The 27,532-nt window shown below is 43.8% G+C and overlaps 1 protein-coding gene across 3 annotated transcripts in view; it reads left to right on the top strand.

Annotated features, from left to right (window-relative positions):
- The window catches only part of SLC24A2 (solute carrier family 24 member 2), a 240,492-nt gene that overhangs the window by 175,116 nt on the left and 37,844 nt on the right, over positions 1 to 27,532 (top strand). For all 3 annotated transcript variants that reach the window (XM_077912121.1, XM_077912119.1, XM_077912120.1), the window contains 2 exons: positions 17,168 to 17,266; positions 20,093 to 20,211. In XM_077912121.1, coding sequence (XP_077768247.1) covers positions 17,168 to 17,266; positions 20,093 to 20,211 — 218 coding nt within the window. The remainder of the gene's footprint in view (positions 1 to 17,167; positions 17,267 to 20,092; positions 20,212 to 27,532) is intronic.

Below are 27,532 nucleotides of genomic sequence, written 5' to 3'. Positions count from 1 at the left end.
AGTATGGCAATAGCTAATAGTAGCTAAAACAGCATTTTTAAATTGTGTTCTATGATGTACTCGTTTCATACAATGTCATTAGCAATTTTGCAACAACCCAGGAAAAAATGAAAAAAGCAAGTAAGACTGATTTCATAGTTTACTAAGTAGAAGAGCTTCTGAGTTAAGTTAAATAGTTTTCTCTCCCATGTGACTTGTCAGAGGCTTCAATATGCCACTGTATGCTGCTGCACAGAGGAAATCATAAAAAGGGATGGAGTTCACAGTACTTCCCAGACTTCTTTGATCAGAGAACTCTTTCTTCCCTGGAACCTCTTGTGGGACTGTTTTGGAAATGCTAATTAAGGGTGCTATCCTACCCTTGGATTAGGAACCTCTGAAAGATGGAAAAAGCATTCTAAACACATAGCCACCCCTCTCAGGTACTCATAGAAAGGATACCTTGGGAACAGAGGTCTTCCTCTAGCCACAGCAGATCACACTCTCTGGCACCTGCCTCCATAACAAGCCAGGCCTGGCTGACCCCTAACTCTGGGATTCTATCTAAAAGGCTCAAAGCCAGCTCAGTAACCTAAGACTGGGCAACAGCCATGCATGACTTCTTCAAACTCTCGAAGGCCTTTCCCTTCTCATCAAAAATAATAACTCTGCTCGGTGCCTCTTCCTTCCTACAATTGAAGGAAGTGTAGTACAGATGAAGATATTCAGGGCAGTAACTGCAGGCTAGCTAGCCTTCAGGAAATAGCCCTCGCCATGTTTAACATTTCTTTTCCCAGGTTTAGAGATGTGACTAGCTCTTGAGCAGGGCTTTATGATCATTGCCCATATGACTAGTCATCACTTGTAGCCATTTCCAGGAAATTCTCTGGATGTGACATGAGGTCAGCTACTTTAAATGAGGGCCTGGCTTCCACCCCCCTCCTTCAAGTAGAGCAAATGGAAAGATGGATTATATGTGCCATTCCATATCTTAAGAGGAATTGAGTGATGATTTCCTAAATATAGAGAATTGTCCTGTACATATTCACCTCATTACTTTTAAGCACCTGCTACATGCAAATTACTTTGCTAAGTGTTTTGGGGAAATATGAGATTAAAAGGTGAGCAGTTTGCCCCCACAGAACTTACAGAGAGGGAGAGAAATAAAACACAGTAACTACCGAGCCACCAGAAAGAAAATGGTAAGTACCATAGGTATTCGGGAGAAGATGACAGGCTACACAGGAAAAGGAAGGATGCTTTCAACCAGGAGGAAGATTTAGTGGAGAAAGTGAGCTGGGCCCCAAGGATCAGTAAATATTGGGTACACTGGAGAAGGAGGAGTGGTAAGTTCTGATCTAACAGGCTGAGAAAAGGGTCAAAGAACAGGAGCCCACCAACCTTTACTGGGTGTCTCCTACCTGCCAGGTGCAATGCTCTGGGCTTCATGTATTCTATGTCATTTAATTCTTGCAATGACCACACAAGGTAGATTTTACTGAAGATGAGAAAGCTAAAGCTCAAAGAAGTATTTTACTAGATGAGGAAACTAAAACTCAGAAAAGCAAAGTATTTGGCTCTGGGACTCAAGGGTAGTTAGTGGTGCCTTGGGACCTAAACTCAGGGTTGTGGCATGCCCAAGCCCTGCCCTCTGGGCACCACTGTAGTTTGTTGTATAAGGTGGGTATGAAGAAATAGTTCAAATTTAGATCAGTAGAGGGAGTGGGAAGAAATGCTTGATGGGGATCAGCCATGGGAAAGGTTTAAACCACAGACTTAGAATCAGGGAATCATAGAGTGAACAATGAGCCACTGAATGAAACAGGAACCCCTACTTGAATAGTCCACCATTAAACAAAAAGGGTATTTTAATAGAACAAGATACTCTCAGACACTGGACAAAACCATGACATTTTTACAAAATGTGTCCTCGACCTCAGAGCTTTTTCTCTCCCTCCCTCTCTCCTCCTCAGGTGCCTCAGAACCTAAACTGGAACAGCTCCCCAGGCCATACCCAACCTCCTCCCTACCCCAAGCTAATCAGAATTGTATTCACTCCTTCATTCATTCCCTAATGCATTTACTCAGCAACACTTAGGATGTACCAGGCACTAGATTGGGTGCAGGACTAATTAGAGACAATCCTTCTCCTAAAGAATTCACACTCAAGTGTGTGTGTGGGGGGGGGGGTGGGGCACAGGCCAAGAAATGAGAAGTATGATGGACAGACCCAAGGTGCAGGGGGAGCCCAGCAGAAGGCATCATGTCCAGCCTTGAGAAGTGAGGGCAGGCTTCGCAGAGAGGTGATGTCTCCATTTCCTCATTCCTGCATCCCAAGATAACAGTCTTACCAGTCACCTGATACTAATGTGTTCACTTAATAATAATGGAGCACCTGCTCTGTAAGATGCATTTTGCTAGACTTGATAAATCAGTAAGCCTTACTCCTCCAAAGGATTGTATTTCTTTCTATAACAAGGTGTTTTGAGGGAAGTAAACAAATTACTCTAGAAGTGGTCTTTTGATGACCTCTGATTCCTCTACATGGGTGGTTGTCCTCTTATCTCCTCCTGCAGTAAAACTACACATACTTGGAAGGGCAATTTTCACTTAAAGCTAATAACCCATAGTTTCTTTCTCATCTGCAAATACCCAAATTATATACCATTCTCATTCTGGAATATTCTAAATAAATTGAACCTGACTTCCTTACTAAAATTAGTCTACAGGAAAATGTAGAAAGCTAGTTCAAAAGAAAACAAACGTGTGATAGAACAGATGAATTAATAGGAGAAGAGATCTTTCCACCAATCACAGTATATAGAACTACTAATTTTCACTCTTTGGAGATAAACATTCATAGAGATATATAGATAGATAGGTAGACAGAAACACTGACTCATATCTTGCAAAGAAGCAATGTATGGGGAAAGTTGCCTGCAGCAGACTATCCTAAACTCATTGCCACTTAAGAGTAGCCATTTCCAGGAAAAATAATTTCTCCATCAATTTAAAAAATCTTTGTTCATTTGCATAAGAAAAAAAAGATATTAAAAGTTGTTGTAATGTCAAGAGCAAAAATTATAATTACCTTTTCCTTAATGAAATTAAGGATGCTGCTTCACGGCAACCAACAGCCCCTTTACCAAGCTGAGAAACTAATCTTACCTGAATCATGGGGTCCTAAATTAGGCATGTGGCTGAGTTTTGAAAGCCCCCATTACCTCAAAAGAACAAAAGCATCTTAAGGTCACATAGTCTAGCAAGTCAGTTGATGTGCTTAACTGCAGTGAAATAGTCCAGTTCTTTTTCAAGGAGAAATTGAATTTTGGAATTCCATTTAACAGTGTTTTCCACTATCCAAGATGTACCCTCTGAAAATGTAGTCCCACCAGAGGTCTTGATGTTATCTATGGCCTTCGCATTTTATTTATTTATTTTTGCCTACATGGATAAGACTGTGTTATATACATTCATATATCAGGCAGGATAGGTTCAGCTACATATAGTAGAAAATTCAAATTAACCATGGTTTAGGTCAGAAGGAAGCTAATTTCTCTCTCAAGTAAAAGAGGTCCAGAGGGAGGCTGTACATAGCAGACATGGAAGCCCTACAATAACCCAATACCCAGTCTCCTTCCATCTTCTGCTCCACAATCCTAACACATGACTTTCAACCTCAAGGGCACCTTGTGGCCCAAGATGGCTGCTCTTAGAGCTCCAGCCATTGTGCCTATATTCCAGGAAGGAGGAAGAGCCAACATGATTTTTCCCAGCTCTTTTGTCTTCTTTTTAAGGAGGCTTCCCTTTAGACCCTCCCATAAAACTACCCAAAACTCAGTTATATGGCTACACCTGGCTTCAGGGAAGCTTGAAGATGTAGTTTATTAAACCAGGTGATTTGCTGTCCCCAATAATTTAGGTATTATATCATTAGGAAACAAAAAGGAAATCGATATCAGATAGGCAATATGCAATCTCTCCACAAGAGAGAAATAGCACTTTTGTATAATTGTATGTTGGAGGGGAGGATGGAGAACAGAGCAAGCTGTGGGAAGGATGTTGAGAACTCATGTAAACTTTGAGGTGCCCATGAGACATCCAAATGGGAATGTGGGGGAAATAGAGGAAATGGAGTCTGGATCTTGGGAGAAAGTTCAGGGCTATGGATGCAAATTTGGGAGTCACACAATATCAGTGTTCTTTAAGCCACAGAACTGGATAAGAATACCTAGCTAATCAATAGGGAAGAGGAGGTCAAGGTTGGCCCAAGGGACTCCAAAGTTTAGAGTCTGGGAAGAAGGGGGGGAGACCCAGCAAAGAAGACTGGGGTGGACAGAGGACCAGGAGAGAATGACGGCCCAGAAGCCAAGGAACCGTTCCACAGGAATGCAATGAGAAGAGGATAGCACCAATGAACTGACCAGTGAAATCGAAGAATTGTTGTAGTACAAAGATAAGAGTGGTGGACACAAAGCGAGATGCTTCAAGTCAGGAGTTTGGAACTGGGACAGTTATTGTTAATGATGAAGTCTAGGGTCTAGCTGCAGGAGTAGGTGAATAAAGTGAGCTGGAGGGGCAAGTGGCCAGAGGTGAGCAGGTTAGGGTGGTGAGGAGCCAAGTGTTGCAAGGCTTACCTATGTAAAGTCACCAAAGCTGGTGACAGAAGCCCTAGTGTAAATAAGTAGTGAACTGCGTTCTCATTTCTTCAGGAATGAGGGAAGGAGGATGAGAAAATCAGTTGCAGTGGTGGTAGTGGAGGTGGCTTGTGCTTCAATGGAGGGAGGAGAAACGATCTAGAAGTAGAGAGGAAGGGGCGGGGGATGTGAGGCATTTGGAAAGACAAGCAGCTGTCCCTTTCAAGGGCCATGAGAGAAAATGGGCCTTCAGGAAACAGCCGAGTTTCAGCTGAAACAGAAAGGCAAAAAGAACATTCAGAGCAGAGGTTAAGGATGTAGAGACAGATCTCCTGATGGCAGAGGTGGGAGACTGAGTCAGGCCAGGCATTTTCAGAGCCACATGGGGAGAGGAGTCTGGATGGTGTTAGATAACCCAGAGGCTCCTGAAATGAAGAAGGACATAGGATGGAAATGGGAACAACCTAACAATGGTTAGAAGTTCTTACCTGGGATTGGCCCCATGGACAATTTACCGTGAGAAAGTAGGGTCTGTCTTTCCAGGAGAGGGGCTCTGGAGAACCGCTTAAGTCCAGCTGGTGGTGAGGGAGGTTGAGCAAGGAGCCTCCCTCAAATGAGAGAGAGAGAGAGAGAGAGAGGACTCAGCCCAGCACCAGAAAACCTTTCCTACAGACATGCCAAAGATGGAGTGGCCTGCCTTAAAAGGCGTTCCTTACCTCTGGAGTGAAGCCTCTTTCAGAAGAGTGTTCAGATAAGGGACACCTCAATGCCCCTTCCAGCCCAAGATTCTTTCCTGGTGCCTTTTATTAAATGTGATGGGAGACATTGGTTTAGAGTCTATTTTTAAGATTAAATCTTTTGAAAACTTGAACTTATGTTTTGGTTAAGCTGCCACCAAGACAGTGGGTAGGTAGGTTCCTGGGCCACAGCTTCTGAAATAGAAGGCTGGTATATTATTTGATCCGGCTCATAGATAAACTGTTGATTAATGTGGTTACATACATAGCAAATAGTACATTACATAGTTCCCGAGAAACAGACCTTTAAAAGAACAATGGGCCATCTTCCCTTTTGGGTGCAAATACAAACTTTTAGCACAATAGAAATTGTAACTGCAAATTAATTTTAATTATTCTTTTTATTATAAAAACATCACTTTCACACAGAGGTAAAAAGCAAACACTACACAGGGAAAAAGCGATAAAAGCGAGTCTTCCTTTTACCCCAGGTTCCACTCATTCCTTAGAGGTAACCACTATCATCGGTTTTCTGACATATGCTCTTTTCTTCCACACGCTGTTCTCTATACCTGGCTTTTGTTTATTAGCATATAGTGGAGATGTTTCCACGTTAGCACAGTCCTCATTCCTTTTAGTAGCTTTGTAATATTCCAATGCTTGGCTCTTCCATGGTAGGTCTGTTCCATCTGTCCCCTGTGGATGAACATTCATGGTACTTCCATTTTTTATTGATTTATCCAGTTATTAGGACACAACATGAGCATCTTCTTTGCCCCTATAGCAGACTCTGCTGAGTAGGGAATATACATACGTATAAAATAAATCCCTAAAAAAAGAAATACCACATCAAAGCATATGCACATTTAAGATTTTGAAAGATATGGCCAAATTGCCCTGCAAAGCAGGAGCACCAGTTTGTGCTCCCACCAACAGTAAAAGAGATCCTCAAACAAATTTAACTAAGTCCTCTGAACATTGATTCGTAACTGACTTCCATACAAAGACTAGTGTGTCTATTATAACTACCTTCAAATTTACTTATTTTTAAAACCTGAATTTTTTCACCCAAGGTGAGTTAAAGCCAGGGTACAGTTATGATCGAAGTCTTTCCTCTCTAAATTACATGACAAGACTATTCCTCCCACACAGAATATCCAATTTCCACCGCAGCATGTGCCCTTCTTACCACAAAACTGTTGACATCCCCAAGAATGTCTGAGAAGTACACTGCAAGTTAACTTTCTGCCTTCCAATTACCAAAGTGAGGAAGTCCCTGTTGTGCACAGACACCATTTCCAATGCCATGTTATGTTTCATTCATTCCAGGTCTATGGTTTAACTCATTCAGTCCAACTTTCCATAACCTGAGGATTTTTCTAGGCACTTGAACAGATGCTCTTCTGTAAGGCTGAGCCTTACCCCTACCCCTGCCCAAAACGTATTGACTCGCCAGTTATTAACCACATTACTTTTCCAGAGATGTATTCTTACATGTATCTCCCTGGGGCTGGATCTTAGGAAGACAGCAGCCTAGTAAGTGTGCATAACCAAACTAACCAGCTAGTAACCGGTATCAGATCTGCCCGAAAGACCAAACCAGCTGTGTGGGTAAATCCACGGTCTTCCTGAAAACCAGGACCCAGGAACTCTAATTAGAATACATCCAGTTTTTCCAACTTCATTGCATCTTATTTCATGATCTAAATTGTCAGCAGTAAAAGCAGAAAGATTGGACCTGGCAAGTAAAGGCAGATTTTGCCACATTGCATATGTAGAAGGTGTTAAGTTGCAGCAGAAGGCAAATTGTGGATGCTGCTTTTTGTCTATTTCTGACATCTCTAGAGCTGAAAATGTTAAGTTGCCTTCATTAGTCAACCTTGAGTACTATTATTATAAGTTAATGATATAATTTCCCACCCCCATGAAGCTTTCTCTCAAAAAAAAAAAAAAAAAAGTGGGAATCGGTAATACCAGGAGGCTGGCGTGTTCAATTAAGCATGGTAAGTTTCTCTTTTGATTAAATCTGAAATGAACTGAATCATCTCATTTTAGTCATGGACCACTGAGCCCTCAGGAGCGGTTAGTTAAGAACTCTCAGCATGTGTCAGCACTTCTGTTGCAAACCCATGCTTCCAAATGAGATTTACAGGCACCAGTTTACAATGTAACACTGAGGATTCAAGAAACTAGGAAGTAGGACCTCAAATTAATTGACAGTTCCCAGACACATGAAATCCAGGCGATAGGAGATGATGTACGTACACAATCGAGTGGCTGCTACCGAAGGAATGTCAGCCACATCTAAAGTCTCTCACTTTATATCAAGATAAATAATTGGGTATGATAAATAGGCTCATCATGAGAAAGAACGGTTTAGGTTCAGTTTTTTATATGCAAGTCAGAATAACCATTCATACACATTTATTGAGCACCCACTCGTTGTCAGGTGCTGTGAACAAATCAAAACTTTGCCCAAGTAAATACAATAATGTTATAACGCACTTGCAGAGATGTACCCGAGATATGGGCTTTGAAACCTGACTCTGAAGAGACCATTTGCACCCCTCAGGTGGTCGTGGGGTTGGAGGTTGGCAAGTCTTGAGATCTGAGGCCTGCCCTAGTAACGTGATTCTTTAGTCATTTATCTCTTAGATGTCCACAGGGTGCAAGGGATGGGAGCAAGAGGAAGACATTCAGACCTTCCATGTGGCAGCCCCTACCTGGCTCAGAACTCCAAAGCTGAGATCAGAGAAACCCCTTTGAGAATTTTGTGAGTGCCATTTGTATCTCTGTCTAGGAGATAGAAATTTTTGGAAAATTAAGTTCCTAAAATTATAAAGCAGGTGACCTAAAATGATAAAGAACATTAGCTCTCCAGCGGTGTCAACCTCAGCTAAGGTCAGGGAATTGGCTCTTTTCCTGAAACACCATATTCTTTCATTGATCCCTGCTGTGAATTTTTTGGTTTGTAAAATTCCAATTTTGCCTGAACCTGATTAGATTATATATTTTTTAAGAGTCTCAAAATAGACAAATATTGACTGCAAACACTATTAGACTTTAGAGGCTTAATCACCGCATTAACCAAGAAGAGTGCCTGGTGAGTTTTCTGTACTGTGCGTCTGGTCCTTGTTTTCTATTCCCAGAAGGAATATAAACTATGAATAGATTTTCATACAGCAAGTACTCTAAGCATGCATGCGTACACACGCGCGCACACACTCACACACCCTTTGTTGTTTGTGTTAATGTTGCTATATTCATAAACACTGAGGACCAGCCTAAGAAGTAGGAAGGGGGGAGCAGATGACAAATGACATCCCTATCCTTGAGGGGCTCACAGCTCACTGGAGAGAGGTCAGTAAAATGCCTCTGAGGGTCTCTAATACGCATGATAGGACAGGTTTGAGTGCTGTGATAGAGAAAAGGGCCAGCGTGCCTTGCCATCCCAGGAAAGGGACTCAGGGGAAGCTTTCTGAAAGATGAGATGCTTTAAAGCAGAGTCTTAAAAAGGAGTATGACACGCAGATAACAAGTGTGGAACATTCTAAGCCACGAGAAGCATTACTCAGAAACTGGGAGACCAGCTAATAAGAGGCTGTAACCAACATCCAGGCTGGAAATGTTGGATCTAAGGTATTCAAAGGTAGACTCAGAAGGAGTTGACAACTCAATGTGGGGTGTCAGGAGGATCCCTAAGATGGCTGGAAAACACTGGAAGTGAGGAAATCACCAATAGAAAATGCAAGCAGACAGGCACATTCCCAGGGAGAAGAGGATGTGTGGGAGTGTGGGCCATGTTGAGTTTAACTGTCAGAGGGGCTTCCAAGTGAAATGCTCAGAAGTTCATTGGATAAAAGGATCAGAGCCAGAGAGCTGAATTTGGGAATCCCCGATATTTAGGTGGAGATCCACTGGGTTCTTTGGGAGAATGTGGGGAGGTGGACAGGGAGCAAGGAGGGAGCCTGGGGAACAGTGGCCTAAGGGTCACTCTCAGGAGTCCTGGAAAATCAGATTGGACTTCAGCAATGGGGTGAAGATTATCAGATGCCCTGAGAGACCCAGTCATGTGGAGGCAAAAAGTGGCCGAGGGTGGGTTCAGTGGGGGGATGTTGCCAAAGGCCAGATGCAGAGTGAGGAAGTGAACAAAGGAGCCCTAAAGATTCAGAGGCACCAGCATAGACATTTCCAGAGGCTTGGCTGTGAGAGAAGACACGAGAGGGCAGGGCAGGCAGGAAAGCCAAAGTAAAGGGAAAGGTTCCCAGTGGAGAGATTTAACCAGGATTATATGCTGAGGGGAAAAAAGGAAGGATGGAAGACTCATGATGAGTAGCTAAAGTCCCTGCAGAGGCAAGAAATTGTAATAAAGGACAAAATATCAATCTTTAAGATACCAACTTTTGAAAAGCATTGGAAATTTTCCAAAACATTTATGAAAGCACTCCACATTTCCAATGATAAGGTGACCTGCCAGGGGAGATGATAGAATCAATTCACATGTGGACAGATTCATTCTTTACGGGTGATTCTGAAGGTCATTCATAGGGAAAATTATTTTTTAAAACCTTAATAAGGAAATCTGGCTGCTTCATTTCATTATATGATGGCTACCAGTTGAGATACAATTATGTATATATTCTCATTAATTACAGAAACTAGTCCTATGATGATGTCTATAAAAATACAATTAAATTATGTTGATTACCCTTATTATATGGTTCATTTACAGAATATTTACTAAAGACATTTTACAAGATATTACAATACTGGTTTAATTTCCATTAATATCAATGTAGTCATAATTGGTTTTCCATGATGCTTCACAAAAATTAGAAAAAAATATTTAGAGCTTATAACTCAAGAATAAATATAAGAATAAATAAACTCTATGTTCTTGGTATTTTTGCTTAATGTGAAAATTTCCACCATGTTTTGCTCCTAAGAATAAAAATCAGAGGCACCTGACTGGCTCATTCCGTAGAGCATGTGTCTCTTGATCTTAGGATCATGAGTTCAAGTCCCATTTTGGGCATAGAGCTTACTTAACAACAACAACAAAACAATAAAAATCAATAAAGTAAAAAATTAAAGTCAGGTCAGATCCTATTAGATGAATAAGCTGCCCCATGAGGATAGTTTATAAAATGAAGAGGATTTTATTCATTCACTCTGCTAAGTGAGATCTTGTATCTTAGAACCTTGACCTTCCATACTCTTCTGAGAAGGATTCATCATGAATCTTAAGTCCTTGTTTTTCGTCTCCCTGGCTCCAAGCTGCAACTCTACAGGGCACCAGCTAGATCTGTCTTGGTCACCGAACACCACCTGGTATACAGCACAGGTGTGGTTAATATTTACAGAGTTGAAGATCGTTCTGACATACCCACTTGAAAGTAAAGCTCACACTAAGAGTCAATATAGGGAGAACTTCACTGGAATTCACTGAGTGCACCTGCTGTGCCGCCGAGCACTACTCTATGATGCTTGCTGAGAGACACAAGATGGCGAGAGAAGGTCCCTTCCCTAGAGAAGTCTAATGTCTGATGGGAAAGTAGGCATGTGGGCAGCAAACTGGAATAAGGGCTGTGATGAGGAGTGATCAGAGTGCCATTCGAGTGATGGATTTCCACTTGGGAAGGAGGGGTATGGCTATCACTAGAGAAATCTTCAGTTTGGGCCTTCAGATAAGCCTTGACAAATAAGAAGCATCTTAATAGAGAAGGAGGAGCCAAAGCCCCGCCTTCCCTTCTCTGCCTCTCCTCTGTGTCACAAAGGCCCCTCTCAGCACCCACCTTGTTGGCCTTGGCAGTATGCAGAAAAAGGGGGACTGATATGCCCCTCTCTTCCACCCCTGGGCCTCATCCATGCCATTTTCTCCTATTTACCTTCAGAAAATTCCTGGGGTCCCCCATATAGGCTCTGCCCCCTCTGGGGACATGTAGGGATTTGCTTTGGGTCATTAGCCAACAAGAAGCATACTAAGGAGTGATTGCCTCATCTACTTGCCTGGAAACCCAGAAACCAGGACTTATCAAGCCCTACGGGAAACTCTGGGGGTCACCATAGAGAACAAAACCAACAGAAATCCCTATCCTCATGGAGCTCTGCTGCTAAAAGATAGGAAAAAGATAACCAATAGTAATGATACAGCATCTTAGAGGGTGATTAATGTTTTAGAGAAAATAACCTGGGGATAGATAGGAAATGCTGGATAGGAAAAGGCTGCATTTTTAAATAGGCTCCTCAGAGAAGCCTCAATGAGAAGGTGACATTGAGCAAATACTCGAAGGAGCTGAGAGAGTGAAGGCAATGGATCTCTGGGAGAAGAACGTTCCAGGTAGAGGGACCAGCAAATACCGTGGCTCTGAGGTGGGGCCAGCATGGCTCCAGTAGAGTGAGCCTGGAGAGAGGGAAAGGATGAGGCAGGGCGGCCTCAGTGGCTAAACCCCTTTCTTTACAGGTCCTTGTCACAACCTTGGCTTTCACTTTGACCTGGGGAGCCACTGCAGGATTTTGCCCAAAGGAGTGGCATGATCTGATTAATCACTAAGGTTACTGGGATGAGACCAGCCTGGGGAAGAGGTTAAGATGGAAGGGGACACTAGTTAGTAGACCAGCAGGATTGTTGCTGCTCCTGGGAGAGGAGGAAAGAAAAGCAGTGGTCAGCTTCTGAAATATTTTGAACACAGAGATTCCAGGCTTGCCACAGGATAGCATGTGGGCTGTGAGGGGAAGAGAGGAGCCCACGCTGACCCCAAGGGCAGCATTAGCTTATGCCACGGCAGTATCCTTGCATGCCTTCTCAGAGCGATGATGGCCTCCCTGCCTTGAGTCTGCACTTCCAGGAGGAAAAATAAAAAGGCGATGAATAAACAGGAGGAAGGTTCAGCTGCATGTCTGCTTTTGAAGCTACCTGCCAAGTCATAAACTTCAAAGACAGAGACAGGAAAAGCAGAACTATAAACACAAAAATAGATTTAAAACACTATGTTCAAGTTTTCCCCTCCTGTTTCAATTTTTCTTTTCTTCTCCCAAACCCAGGTCTGTTCACTGAGGTGTGTGTGGCTGCTCCCTTTTGCACCTATATATCTCTTTTGTCCCTTCTCTTCTGGGTTGCTGAGGCTCAAAATGTTCTGCAGCAGGCAGGATCTAATCTGGTCACCCCCCCACCCACCCACCCGAAGGGTCCCGTTCTAACACTGGGGGTTACCGGCTTGGCGGGAAAGAGGTGAAGGCATTTCCAGGGACTGTTTTCATTAATTAACAGCAGAACAGAAACAAAAGTCATTTCCTTGGGGTGAGCAGACCTTCTGAAGGTTATTTTGCTGGGCAGCTTGGGGCATCTCTTTTATGTCTGGGTGATGGGGCCAAGGATTTTGATTCCCGATTGTTTTTCGGAATTTGTTCCTATTCACATTAGGTCCTCATGCTTTGATCTTTCATTCCGCTCTGCTCTTCCACCCCCTCAACACACGCTCCCCTGAGGACACTCAGCTGGTATTCTTTTGCAAATTTCAGAACAAGCTAAACTATATTAAAACTGTGTACTAGGTTTTGACGTAGGTGCCTCACGATTTGAGCAGAGTTTGCTATTTCCGAGATCTTAAGTATACAAATATCTGTCGCCGTGTAAAAATACAACACTGTAAGGCTTCGCACCACAACAGAGTATATTTTTTTAAGGTTGCCTTAAAACATGTTAAAAATCGCTCCTTCCCTCGCTCTGAAAAGTACCCAAAAATGTCTTCATTCTCTATCTCCAGGCACAGAGCTGCAGTCCTTTCTGAAATCTGCCCCCCTGTGTCAACCCCGAATGCCAGTGTGGAGTCCATGCCTAAAATAGTTTACGGAAGCAGCCCCTCGCCTGCCAAGGTCTACACCTGGAGGCTGCTAAACGTGACTTCTGTTGTGAATATCAATCTTTTTGTTTCCAGCTCTTCGCGGGAAGGATGTCCTGTCACCCCCCCCCCCCAGTAATAACCCTTCCTGAGTAACAATGCCTGAGCATTTGCTCTATGTCAGAGGCCGTGTAAACACCTGATGTGTATCAACCCACTGAGCCTTCCCACACCTGTATGAGGAGCGTGTTACGATCCCGTTTTAAAATTCCGAGCCTGAGACACAGAGGTAAAGCCCTCGGGCGTCAGCAAGTGCTTTGGAGCACACGGATCCGCGCGGCAGGATTTCCTCGCCCGGACTCTGTCCTCACAGGTGGTGGGGAAAACTGACCTCTCCATCTTCAGATGGCAAATGTCCCGGTGTTTAGACACAGAACGGCAGCTCTGTTACCTTGACCTTCTCAATTTCAGGAAGATGTAAAGCGATCCTTTTCCTAACCAGTTGCGGAGCTGACTTTGGAGGCGTCGCTGACGCCGGTCCACCGAGGCTTACACCGTGGGGTCAGGAGGCAGCGAATCCTCCAGGCTGGCATGTTCGGATCGAGAGAGAAGAGAAAATGCCAACGATTCTCCGAAGCAGCTCAGGGCCGTGTCACCCTTGTAGTTTTCACTAGTTTTCATTAGTCTGTCTTTTCTTTTTCCTCTTATTGATAGACTGCTTCCAACGCTAGGTGTTGTGAAAAGCCCTTCGCACACACTTTTCTCACTTAATTCTTGTGTTTAACTTATGAGCCGATGCCATTGGAATCCCCGTTTGACAGATGGCAAAACTGAAGCTCAGGAATATTCAGGAACTTACCGAATTCGCCCAGTAGTCGGTGAAAGAGGCAGAACTTAAACCCAGATGCACCTGCCCCTAAGTCACGTCCAAAATTTAACCACAATACTGTGTGGTCCCCAACACATACACAGCCTACTTGGTGTTCTCCCCAGCTCATGGTGTCAGGCCGCCCCAGTCCTGAAGGTGACTTGCCTTCCTACCCCAAGGCACAGAGGGTCACTTTGGGAATCACAGGGTCTGTGCTGGCCTCTGCCCCAGGGACCTCATGCCTACGCTCCTCTGGTTAGCCATCCTCCCGTCTTTCCTCAGGAGGTGCCCTGTGGCGATCCCCAGGGTGTCCATTGGGCTGAAAGGAGCATTCCTTGCTTTGTCAGGCTGTGCCCCACCACCCTCGAGGAGCACACCTGAGTGCTGATTCTGAAGGTGCCATTTCAACTGCTGCTTTTCTAGAAATGAATCTTTAAGAGAAAATCCTTTTAGGCTGTGGGGTAGCCATTGTCAGCCCTCAGAATGCAGAATGGTAATCAGGTCATGCTAACTGGGACAAAGATTGAGTTAGAGAAGTCAAAGAAGGGAGTGGAAAGGAGAGGTCCCAGCCCGCCTCCCAGCAGTGCCCTGCTGCCCGTAGGGCTAAACCCCCAGAGAGAGCAGAGAGAGCCAACCCCTCCCACCTTCCAGCAGCTTAGAAAATCTCAAGTGCTGCTGCAGTGGGAAGAGTAGTGACACGCTATCTCGAAAGCCCTCGCTGACCTGTGAAAATGTTTGAGAACCTATGAAATCCCGCATCTAGAATCATTTCCTACCCTGTGCTCCCAGCCTTCCTTTAAAGGATTTGGGGAAGCCAGCCCACCAGGGACAGTGGCCGACACCGTGCTCAAGGAGGTTTCCTGGCAGAGGGAGTGGCAGGCCCCTCCCATGGGTGCCTTCTATTGTCATTTCTCTGTCTGGTATCCATCTGAGCTCTGAAAATACTCCTGTAACCACACACAGTAGGCGATCAGCTGTTTGCTGTCAAGTATTTTCTCTGCCCTGATTCCTGACTTTGGGGCATTCCTTAGACTGGGTTATTTCTGGCTGTCTCCACAGGTTTATTTGTCTCCTCTTCTGAATGCTTTCCTGCTTTATTATCATTTTTATATAATTTTCAAGTGGCAATTATTGATCATCTTCATTTCGCAGAGCTTCAGAAGGTTCTAAGTTCAAAGAGTGACCCTGAGACCACTGAACAGTTTTATGAGTAGAAGCACCATCTTCTCTGTTTCAGAACTTGCTTTTCTGTCTTCTGGACTTTTTAGCAAATAACGTGAGAACCTCTCGGAGGTATCTTCCACCAGAAGTACCCCCTCTTCGGGCTTACGGCTGCAGAGTATGGAGAAGCAGACAAGACTAGGTTTGGCAGCCAGGAGAGTGGCCTGCATCCACACCAGCAACCTCCAGGCAATCACAACCCCCGGCCTACCTCCTCCTTCCTTGATCTTTCTCTTCCTTTTCTGTCCTTTCTTATTCCCTTTCGCTTCCTCCTCCTTCTATCCCCAGGCTTTCTTTTCTTTCTCCCCTTTCTTCCCAGAGTTTCCCTCAGAAATTAAATAAAAACAGCTGAATTCAAAATACCCTTCAGTATAGTGACCCTAATGCTGACCTTCAACCTCCCTCGGGGTTGGACATGCTGCCTGTCACCTCATCCTTCTTTCTCGTTCCTTATGAAGCCCAAGCCACGTACAGACCAACTTTGCTCTGCGTAACATTTCCCTTCCTGTTTCCTTTGAGAACATGTGCTCTGGTACACGTGCACGGGCAGCACCGAGGCGCTCTAGTCCTAGAGGCTACCTTTGGGGTAGCCAAGTGTCTGGGCTTAGGACTGATGGAGCCTGGAAGCAGAAAGGGTTCCATCCAGCATCACCTTCACCATTGGAATCAGCTGATCCCACTCTAGCTTACAGCTTTTGTCACCCCCACCCCATCACACAAGTCACTACTCTGACCACACCCCATCTGTGAGGAGGGGAGGTTAAGTGGATGCCAACATGCCATGTCCCTTCCTAGGAAAAGAGATTCTCCAAGAGAAACATCTGGGTTTGAGTTTGGTTTGGTTCAGCGTGGGTCAAACTAGAAAAGTAAAATGAGCTCCCTGTTAATACGCTGCTGGGGAATCCAGCCAACACGAATGCCTACTGAGAAAATTGTAGAGGTTGTGGTGTACTGAAGGACTTATCATATCTGAATCTAGGCAACAACCAGTCTATTTAAAATAAGGCTCCTTTGTACCTTGAATGTTCCCGGTGCAGGGGGGCGGAAGGAATCAAGGATTAATAGAGAAAGCAAAACGAGCTATTTTTCACTAATTTCTACATTATTGCATGCTTTTTTTTTTTCTGTGCTTGTTGCATGCATTTAACCATTAATTATGTCAATAATGGAGAAGAAATTAAGTGTTTGACTTGTGGTATAGCGGTTTGAAATGGTCATTTTGAGAATTTGCAGGATTTTTCCAGCACCTTTCCTTAAGCGGCTCATCACCGACAGACGTGACCTGCTGTGCTCAGTTGATCATTCTTTGCCCTAAATCCCCAGGTGGAAGCAGTTGCCTCCTTGATGCTTTAATTGCAGCTGACTCAGCTAATTCGGAAAGCTGGGATGCATCCTCCCAGCTCATTTAGAAACTTCAATGTTCATTAAGATGTTTGAAAACTGAAGTCAATTCAGAAGACCCCTGGGCTTGGCTTTCCATTGTCAAAAGACAATTCTGGGGATGGACATTTAATTCCAGAGGAATGGCTGTATCTCCAGAGCAGCTCGGTGTCTTTAGACATGTTTTAGATTTCAGTAGAAGGGGGAGTTTTAGTGATGATTGGTGCCTTCATTTATTTTGTAGGCAGTTGGGAGGGGGGGTGGAGTTTTGAGTCAAACCTTCCATCTGTGGTCTGGCGGCTTGAGATTCTCAACAGAGATTTGGGCTAAAGAATCCACAAAGGTAAGAAAACACCCTTCACGCGGGGCACAGGGCCTTTGGGTTGAGCAGAAAGTTGTGAAAGCCCCAAGCCTGTCGGGCCAGTGCTTCACCATTTCCCATGAGCCTCTCTCTTTATCTTCCTCCTCATTGTGCCTCCTTTCCACTGCTTTCTCTTGCTTCAGGGAGGTTCAGAGAAAAGGCATCTATTCTCCACAAGATCGCCAAGAAGAAATGCCAGGTGGATGAGAACGAGAGGCAGAATGGGGCTGCCAATCACGTGGGTGAGTGCAGAGAAACTTGCATCCCATGCCTTTCCTGGAGCGCATGGAAGGGAGCAGGGAGGCAGGAGGCCGCGTGGGCACCCTTGACTTGGTGTGGACACCCAGCCCTGCTGCTCAGCCTGTTCCTGGGTGTCCAGGAGAACCCACTTCCCCTGGGGGGTTGGGGGAGCACACCTAACTCTAGGGGAACCCCAAGAAAAGTAATACGATTCTGAGGAACCTAAAGTAAAACCAGCTTCTAACCAGATTGTTCCCTCAAAGAGTAGAAAATCACTTCATTTCAGGAATTCCACAGAAGGAGGACACACACACACAAACACACACACACACACACACACACCTGTCATTTAATGTTTAACAAAAGGTAAGAGTATCCTTTCTGAGATTCTTACCTGGTAACCAGATACTTACACATTATACCTATGACATAGCCTATGCCACACCCACTAAATTACCAGATGGTTCGCTTGGTCACTCCTCAGCTGAGTGACTGGGTCCCTGAGAGACGACGCCACCTCCCCTTTCTCAAGAATTCAGCAATACCAGCCCAAGTCTCTTTCGGCTGATTTTTTTCTGAGCGCCCGTGTGACCAGATCGTGACATTCAGACATCTTATTTTAACATGGAACATGATGTTCCTCTTCTCCTGTCTGCAACTATCATATAATTCACTAATTCTAAATTCAAACTAAATTTAACATAATCTGGATCTCTACTACAAACGATGCTATTGCCCAAGGAACTGTAATGATCTGCAGACAAAATGCAATAGTGTTGCACTCAAAATACATGACACTCCTTAGAAGAGTTTCTGCCTCTCCTATTATCCTGACTTCGGGGTCCAGAAAAATTTTTGGCCAAGAAACAGTCAAGATTCTATTGGATATGAAAAAAAAACTTGAGGGGAATAAGCTGAAATGTTAAATATTATGTTCAAGGGATGTTTCTTCTCATCTGTTCATGTCTATTCTCAGACCTCTTAATTCTGATTTGCGATATGATTGTCCCATGTTGGTTGGGTCAGGTTTGGCCATTGTGGGCTGATCTTAAAGTTGTCTCACTTTAGCCAAAAGACCCCCTAAAACCCAGTTTTAAGATTTCCCAAGGTACTTAGTGTTTAGTGTCTTTTATAACGGGACCAAGTATATTAGGATTAACTGGCAGAGCCACCCACTGCAGGACATCACATACATAACACTGCCACTAATAAAAACAGAAAGATAAAATAAATTGGAGCTTCTATGGCTCTCCAAATTTAAATATTTATGCCTCTATATTTCACAATGAAATGCATGAATAAACATAAACATTTCCCTATGATTTCCAAAATTTGGCCACTTCAAACCCAATAATTTTTATGTAACTCTCAAGATATTTTTCAGTGATAAAAATATGTAGTCCTTCAGAAGTTACTAGAAAAAAACATTCTGATGCTACAAGCTGCCTGATACTGGTCGTATCTGATACTGATGAGCATTATGAACCACACAGCTTCATTGTCTCCTGAAATCCAGAAAATACTCAGCACAGCCAGAAGGCCTAAGAACCTTTATATTTTGCTCCCACTGAAGTCCTGGCAGACCTTGGTGGTGCTGATCACTGATCCTCTGAACCCCCAAATGAATCTTCCCCTGCAAGGCATTTATTGTCATAATTACCAGAATACTTTGTTTCTTGTTTGCTTGCTCTATTCCAGCACTGTGCCAAGTGCTATTATATGCATTTTCTTATTTAATTTTTACAGGCAGGCCCTTTGATTGTGTTCTTTGCAGTATTAGTACATCACCCCAGTTTCACAGATGAGGAAGCTAAATCTCAAAGAAGTTATATTACTTGCCAGGGGTCCCACAGCATGTGCAGTAGAGCAGAGTATGAACCCAGGCCGGTCTGTGATGCCCAGTGTCAGAGATCCCAGTGTCAGAGAGTCCCAGTGTTTAGCCATGACCCTGAAGTCATTCCTCAACTCCCAGAGGAAAACTGGAATCTGTACTTGCTGACCTGTGGCTTCCTGCTAGGCAGATGTGAGGAATGACAGATGTTTCCTTCTGTTACTTGTTCAGCTTCTCCTTGCCTTGCTTGTAATAGGATGCCCAGGTATAGAATGTGCTGAGTAGCATTCTTCAGGCATTTTGAGAAGACCAGGCTCTTGAGCCTGTCCCCACCAGCTAGACATTAACAGGGCTGTGGACTCAACAAGACTAGAGAATTAGAGCTCTTAGCAGGGGGCCTTAAGGTCAACCAGCTAAACCCCCTCATTTCAGAGATAAGGCTCCTGAAGCTTGGAGAAAGGAGAAGACTTGCCCAAAGTGACAGCCTGATAGTGGCAGAGCAGAACCTACGACCCAAGTTTCCTGGGGCCTCGGCCAATAAATATCCCTTCCAAAATGCTGTATAGAAGAAAAGATCCTACTGTGAAAAAAAAAAAATTCTGAGGGGTGTGGTCCCTGGGTATAAATAGTAGTGTGTAGATTAAGTATGGTTTTGGTGAAAAAACATCTGTGTTCATGTTCTCAAATGGCTAGTTGGTGAATTTGCCTAGTGGAGAGAATGCATGCCATGGGAGCTGAAAGGGGACTCAAGATATCAAGGCACAGTGAGAGACACAGAGAGCCATTAGAGAGAGGAGGAGGACTGAAAATGCTGACAGGTATTGGGGGGAATGGTAGAAATCCTTTGACATTTGGCACAACCCCGCCCCGGGGGCCTTACCATCCCTCCGAAAACACTGTCTTCTTTGGCCCAACATTTTAGGACGTTCCTTCCGATGTGCTCTTACCTGCATTGACTCCCTTTGCTTTCTCTGTGTATGTCTACACTGTACCACAGAAAAAATCGAGCTCCCCAACAGCACCAGCACAGAGGTTGAAATGACAACACCCAGTGATGCTTCAGAACCTGTACAAAATGGAAATCTCTCCCACACCATTGAAGCCGCGGAAGCCCAGGTATGGCTTTTCCTTGCTCTTCTGGGCCGCTGCTCCTATTGCTCCCCTAACACAGCAGCATAGAGGCTCCGTTCTCCTCGGAGGCCCACACTCCCGGCAGGACAGACACCAGGAAAAATCAGTTCTTTGTGTCTGTTGCTCCTCACCAGCAAAGGGCTCCACCTGCATCAAGCTCTTTGTTTATTGAATGAATACACATATTCTCTCACTGTTTCTCAGTGTGGGATCCAGGGCCTCATGCATTTCATTTCCTGGAAATAAAAATGCAGATCCCTGGGCCATACTCCAGACCTGATGAAACAGTGTCCAAGTATCAGCATTTTAAACTCACTTCCAGGGTGATTCTTAATATATGAAAAAGTTCGATGGCCGTCGCAGCCTAATCCTTTCTCTGAGTCTTTAAGATCAAGGCCAAGGATACCTGGGTGGCTCCGTGGTTGAGTGTGTTGAGTGTCTGCTCAAGATGTGATCAAGGTGTGATCCCAGGTCCTGGGATCAAGTCCCACATCGGGCTCCCCAAGGGGAGCCTGCTGCTTCTCCCTCTCCCTCTGCCTATGTCTCTGCCTCAATGTGTGTTGTGTCTCTCATGAATAAATAAATAGAATCTTTAAAAAAAAATAATAAGATCAAGGTTAAGTAACCCGGGAAACTACAGCCATCACGCCTCAGTTAACCCCCCCTTGACCTTCCCTGCTTCTGCAATTGAAATTCATCAATACTCTGGCCCTTTCTGCCAGTGAGTGGTGCAACCTACAGGTAGCTGTTTGATCTGGTAGTAAGAACGCTTAACCTTCACCTGTGCTCTGTGCCACAGATTTGGTCCTGGGCACTTCACATATATTACCTTTAAACCTCATAGCTGAAGATATGGGTCATCATTTTCTCCCTTTTACAGTTGAGGAAGCTAAAGCTTGACAAGATAAAGTGCTTAATCAGGATTACCTAGCTGGTAGGTAGTAGAGCTGAGATTGGATCCCAGGACCATCTAAGTAAGTACAGTGCCTATACTATTTCCACCACACCGCACTGCCTCTGGACCACAGCTGCTCACAAAAGGGAGCAGAACCACTCAAAAGCAGGTGATGCTTGCCACATTTCTAGACCTCATCCTCACCAAGTGAATCAGCATTTCTAAGGCAGAGAGCCCCAACTCACATTTTAATCAAACACCCTAGGTCAGTGTTTCTCAAACTCAAGTGCATTTATAAAGCTCCCGGGGATCATGTTAAAATTCAGAATCTGATCTGTTCAGGTCTGGAGTGGGTCCCAGAGTCTGCAAGTCTAGCAAGCCCCCAGATGGTTCTGACGCTGCTGGTCCAAGGACCACACTCTGAATAGCACTGCTGTAAAGTTTGTGACCTACTTCTGTAGACAGAATTTTCCCAATGAGCTAAAAAGTTACACAGTGCCCACAAATAGAAGCCAGACTACAACAAATCTATTCCAGTGCTCTCTTGTCCTTTATACCAGGATACACTCTGCAATGGAGCCTGCCCTTCTTAGGAAAAAAAACATGCCAATTATTGTCCCTTGTCCTTATTCCCTGAAAGAATATGCAAGAAAAGTCTCTTCACTTAAAGGAAAGGGTAAAGATGTTGAGCACCTTTGCATGTACCTGTTGGTCATTTGTATGTCTTTTTTGGAAAAATATCTATTCAAGTCCTTTGCCCATTTTTAATTAGGTTATAATTTTTTTTTTTTTGCTATTGAGTTGTAGGGGTTCCTTACATATTTTGGATATTAACTCCTTATCAGATATATGGCTTGCAAGTAAGTGTTTTGTCTAATTCCATAGATTGCCTTTCATTTTGTTGATGGCTTGCTTTATTCTGCTTTTCACAGATACATGTATATCAGATGACCACTTACCCCTTGAATAGATATGATTTTTAGTTGTCAATTACACTTCAGTAAAGCTGGAAAAGAAATAACTAAAGGAAATGATAAAGAAATGAAGCTCCTTTGGCTCCGTCTCCTCTGCCTTCCAGGCTCTCGCTTTCTAGGCTCTCGCCTTTCTGCCCCGAGCCCTATGGTCCCTTCGCATTAGCTCAAGGGCAAGCTGGCAGAGCAGCTTATGTCCACGTGGATAAGCAGCATGTGGCAGCAGGAGGCAGTCCCCCAGGACATCTAGCTGCCCTTGGGGATGGTACAGTCGCAGGTGTGCAGAGGGCAACCTCCTCATCGTGCCTCTCCATCTGGCTGGCAGAGGGACATCTGTGCCCCCCACAAGGGGACACCTTGCTGCAGGCGAGTGAGCGAGACCCACCCGGCCCCTCTCTGAGCAGACCTGTGCCCCTGGGTCTCACACAGGGAAGCAGGATAGATTTGAGCACCACCTCAAGGGCAGACAGATCTCCAGAGAGCCACCCAGCTGGCTGCAGGATGGCCTAGTGGGGAATTGCGGGTCCACCCAGTGAGTCACCTAATCTTGCTTTAGTCTCCTCATCAACAGAATATAGATAATGATGGTGCCGGTCTTGTTTGGGTTATTAGGAGAGTTACACAAGAAAATGTATGGAAAGCACTTAGCACAAAGCTAAATGCTGCTATTTATATTATTATGTGCCCACACTTACCATATAAATCCCAGCCAAAGTGTTCCTTCCCTGAAGGAGCTCATTTAGGTAAAATGAAAACACATACATACATATAGAAAATACATACATATATGTAAATAGGGATGGGTATAGGTGGATGCACACATAAACAGATATAATATATATTCATATATATAAAATGTCTGGGGGTATTCAGGATATAATAAACATTTGCAGTAAATAAATAATTATAGCCCAGTGTGACCACAGAGCTCTGTGCAAAGTGTTCTTGGAGCCTGCCCGAGGAAGAAGCTGATACTCACAAGAGAAAGTATAAAAGCTTCATGGAAGAGGTAACATTTGACTGGGTGTTGGTGGGTGAGTAGGTGTTCATTGCTTAGAGAAGATGACAAGTGCAAAGGTGTAACACCTTAAGAGGGAACTTCATGTTTAGTGATGGGTGAGAAGGCCAATGGACCTGGAGACTGAAGTATAGGGTGAGGAGTGAAGAGAGATCCATTAGGAAAAGCAAATGAGTCTGAAACTCTTCAACTGTTCAACCAGAAAAAATTTAAGTGTTCATCTAATAAGTGTCAGGCACCATGCGGGTCACTGGAGACACCCATGCATTCTAGCAGAGCAGAGAAGTTGCATATACAAACCAAGATATAGATGACCACAATGGCCATGAATAAAATACAACATGGTGGCATGGTGGAGGCCTAGTGGAGGGCCCCTGTAGGTTGGGAGATAGGAGGAGGCCTCACCAAGTAAGTGGCATTCAACTGAGACTGAACTCCAGGAGGCAACCGAGGAAACAGCACCCAGGGAGGCAGAAATGAGTTTGGATCATTTGAGGAACAGAAAAATCTGTGTGGCTGGTGGCTGGGAAGCAGAGAGAGGGAGGATGGTGGCCCTGAGGTGGGACAGGAGGGCCAAGCAGGGCTGGCTCACTTCGTACAACATAATAAGGATGCTGACTTCCTTCTAGGGCAGCAACAAGTTGCTGGAGGTTCCCAGATGTGATTTGCACTTCTAAAAAATCCCCAGGGCTTCACTGCCATGTGGAGAGTGAACTTGGGGCAAGAGGGTAGTATACCAATAGCAGGGCAAAGAGGTCATTGGAAGAGTTGAGGCTAAGAGGTGATGTTTACATGAACTAGTGCAGTAGACATGAAGGTGTAGAGAAATACGTAGATAGAGAAGGGCATTGTAGGTACCACTGAACAGTCTGGACTTGACCCTGTGAGGAGTGGGGAGCAGCAGGGGGGTTATGGGAAGCAAAGTCAGTGTCACATTTGGATGAGAAGAGGATAATGCTATCAGGATGGTCAAGAAGGGGCCAGAGTGAGGGAAGACTGGATACAGGGTGGCAAGGTAAGACTCTGTTCATTCAATGATCAACAAACTATAGTCTGAGGTCAAATCTGGCCTGTAACTTGTTTTAATTCAACCTGTGAGACAAGAATGTTTTTACATTTTTAAAGGCTTAAAAAAAAAAAAAAAAGGCAGTAGCAGCATCTGCAACAGAGACCATATGGACCACAAAGCCTAAAATATTTACTATCTGGCCCTTTACAGGAAAAGTTTGCCCACCCCTAGACCATCTGCAGTCGAGAGAGAGAGAGAGAGAGAGAGAGAGAGAGAGAGAGAGAGAAAGAAAGAAAGAAAGAAAGAAAGAAAGAAAGAAAGAAAGAAAGAACTCTTCATATATTGATACAGAATGATCTTCAATATATGTTCAATGAGAAAGGCATAATGCCAAATTGTACCCAGTCTAGTATATTTGTAGGAGGGGGCAAAGCAGAGATAAATAGCATACGTATTTGCTTGGAATACTACTGAAAAAACTGGTGGTGTTAACTCCTTCCTGAACCAGGGCCTGGGTGATGGGGAACCAGATTCTTTCCAGTATGCAGCTTTCTTTAGCTTTTAAATGTTGAACCAGTTAACTGTATTCCCTATTCCAAAAAATGCAACAAGAAAAATAATAATAATGGGTTAAATTAAAACAGAATCAGTATGCTTTAGTGGTTTAAGATCAGAGACTATGGAGATGGACATGAATCCAAGTCCCAGATCTACCACTTCCCTGTTTATGACATTGGCCAACTTACTTAACCTCTCTGTTGCCCATTTTCCTTCTCTGTGAAGCATGGATAATGATCCTGTTTCATAGCATTGCTGTGAGAATAGAATGCTCTTGGAACAGTTCTTGGCACACAGAAAACACTGCCCGGGTGTTTGCTATTATTAGTGGTGCTTAGTAAAACTTTAAAAATGGTATCAAGTAGCCCAGGTGACAAAGCCTTAGACCAACTTTTGGCTGTGACATGGATGGCAATGGCTGGATCCAAGAGCCATGTCTGAGGTGGCATTGAGAAGATCTGGTCCTAGAGAGAGAACGAGAAAGGAAGGTCTAGGTGATCTTGAGGTTGCCAGTTGAGAACCCTGGGTGATGGGGTGCACTAGGCCCAGGACTTCAGAATCAGAATAAAGATATGAAATTTGACTTCTAAAAACACTCAGGTTCCCCTCAAAGCACGGCTTCCCAGGAATCATTCAGTGCCTTTATGGTGTTAGTTTATCTCTTTCCCAGTTGTATGTTTATCAAGCTACAAGAAGAATGAGGTGTGCATCCTGACTTACTAATGGAAACTATGAGCCCCATGAACCACGCACACATTGCTGGTATTCTCTGGGGACTTGAGCCTGGTCCCGTGTAATTGCCTTGCTGTTTCAAAATCCCATTTACAAGGGAACTAATTTTACGTTGACACCTCATCTCTGAGAGCTTTCTCCAGGACAGACTTTACACTGGCAATGAAGAACATTTTAAAATAAGCTCTTTCACAGAGGGAGCCCCTTTGCAGGAGGTTTTTTTCTTCATTTGTACGTTCTCTGGAACCAAGAAATAATTTGACTTCTAAACGGCTCAGTGCTAATTACCTCCTCCCAGTGACTGCTGACACAACGCAGTCACTCTAACGCAGAACTGACTTGAGCTGCCGCAGAGAATTCACCAAGCTTCCAAATTTCCACTGCCAGGACTTTATCCAGGTCTGGAAAACAATGGAAAGAAACAAACTGTCCCACCCAGGACCCAGCATTTTCTTACACTTCCGTTCCGCCAATCTAGACAACAACCAGGTGATGGCATTTGGGCGCCTCGTTGCATCCTCCTGTCCGATGCATGACACAGCAGAACCCTTTCAATATACATTCACCGTGACAGGATAGAAGGGGCGATGCCTTGCAAACTTCTCATATTCCAAAATCTGCAAGTCTGACTTTTTTTGTGTGTGTGTGTCCATGTTCATGCATCGTGAGGTGGTTTTTTTAATATGCTGTGGCTTTTATTTCATTTTGCCTCTAAGATTTCTCTCTGTCCTTAGGGAAATCAGAATTGTCTTTGCCTTGGTGAAAAGTTGCACAGGTGCACCAATAGGCAAACAGGTTTATATAAGAAAATCACATTCCCACGGCAAAAAAGATATAGATAGATAAATAGAGAATGTACAAAATGCATGATTATTTTTTCTCTCACTTGCTCTCTGCACACTTAAATATCACCTTACTGTGTTAAGCCCTTCCTTTCTCCTTTTGGGAACTCAGGCCTGATTTATTTCTCCCCAGTCTAGCATTGGCCTTTACCTAAACTCAGCAGAGTTTTTAAGGTCTGCTTTCATAAAGCCTCATAGTGCTGATAAAAATGTTTCAGTATTATGTGACTAAGAATGCGTAGGGAAAGATGATAAAAGCGATTGTGATTTTTAGATTTCTCTAAAAAAAAAAAGATAAAACGCATAAAAATATCTCCTTTCCATTAAATTTGGATCTCTGAGGATAGTGGTGAAAAAAAAAAAGCAAGCATGATTATCAAGGCAGCAGTTTATTACAGGTTGTTCTTATTGTTCTATGATTTTGGAGCTCCTTCGGGAGACTTCATAATAAATTTTGGTAAAAAATGTTAGCTCTGATAGGGATCTCTGAGATTATTGAAGCAGATGATACCTAGAATCCCCATGGTGTCTTCCTAAAATATTACCCTTCTTTCGCGAACGTTTATGTTCTCAGCCATAGGGAGGTTTAACAAAGGCTTTGTGAGCCTCGAATCTTCTTCTTATTCAAAGAACAAGTATCTTTCCTCAGTGACTAAGGTGTAACAGCCAGTTCACCATTTTGAAAGCTTAAAAATAGCCAAGGATTGCATTTCCCCCATTGATGAGTTCATTCAACCTCTTGGAACATCAGTAAGACAAAATAAGAGGATTCAGGCCCCCCAAGAAATGTAGGCTTTGGGGGAAAGTGGGATGTGTCTGTGTGCCTGAGGACACCAGAGCACAGGGCAGTGCTGGGGGAGATGCCAAGGCCCAATAGTGAAAGGAAAAGAACATTTAAAGATTCTCCATCCAACTGGACTCTTGAAGGTCCAAGCCGTGTTAGAACTCTAATTCCCTCAGAAAAGAAATTCTTTAGTATCAGAGAAAACCCAATACAAACTATTTTTTAAAAAGTAGAAATTATAATGTCTTACCTAACAGACTTTATTGCAAGAGTTCATTTCTGGAAGAGAGAATATTTTTTTTCAATCTATACATCTATTTTTCTAAGGAAAAATTGAGGTCCAGTTTGTGCATCTGATGACCTGGACAATATTTACGAACTGCTTAAGATGTACCCAAAGGCCTTTTGAACACATTGTAAAATGAAATTAAGATCTGACTCGAGTTTCTGACTAAATTTGAATATTGACAAAGAATTATATATTCACTAGGAATCTT

The sequence above is a fragment of the Canis aureus genome, chromosome 10 (assembly GCF_053574225.1).
Source record: "Canis aureus isolate CA01 chromosome 10, VMU_Caureus_v.1.0, whole genome shotgun sequence".
NCBI classification, from domain to species: Eukaryota; Metazoa; Chordata; class Mammalia; order Carnivora; family Canidae; genus Canis; species Canis aureus.
The sequence above is the reverse complement of the archived record's forward strand: the minus strand, read 5'-3'. Positions and strand labels throughout refer to the sequence as shown.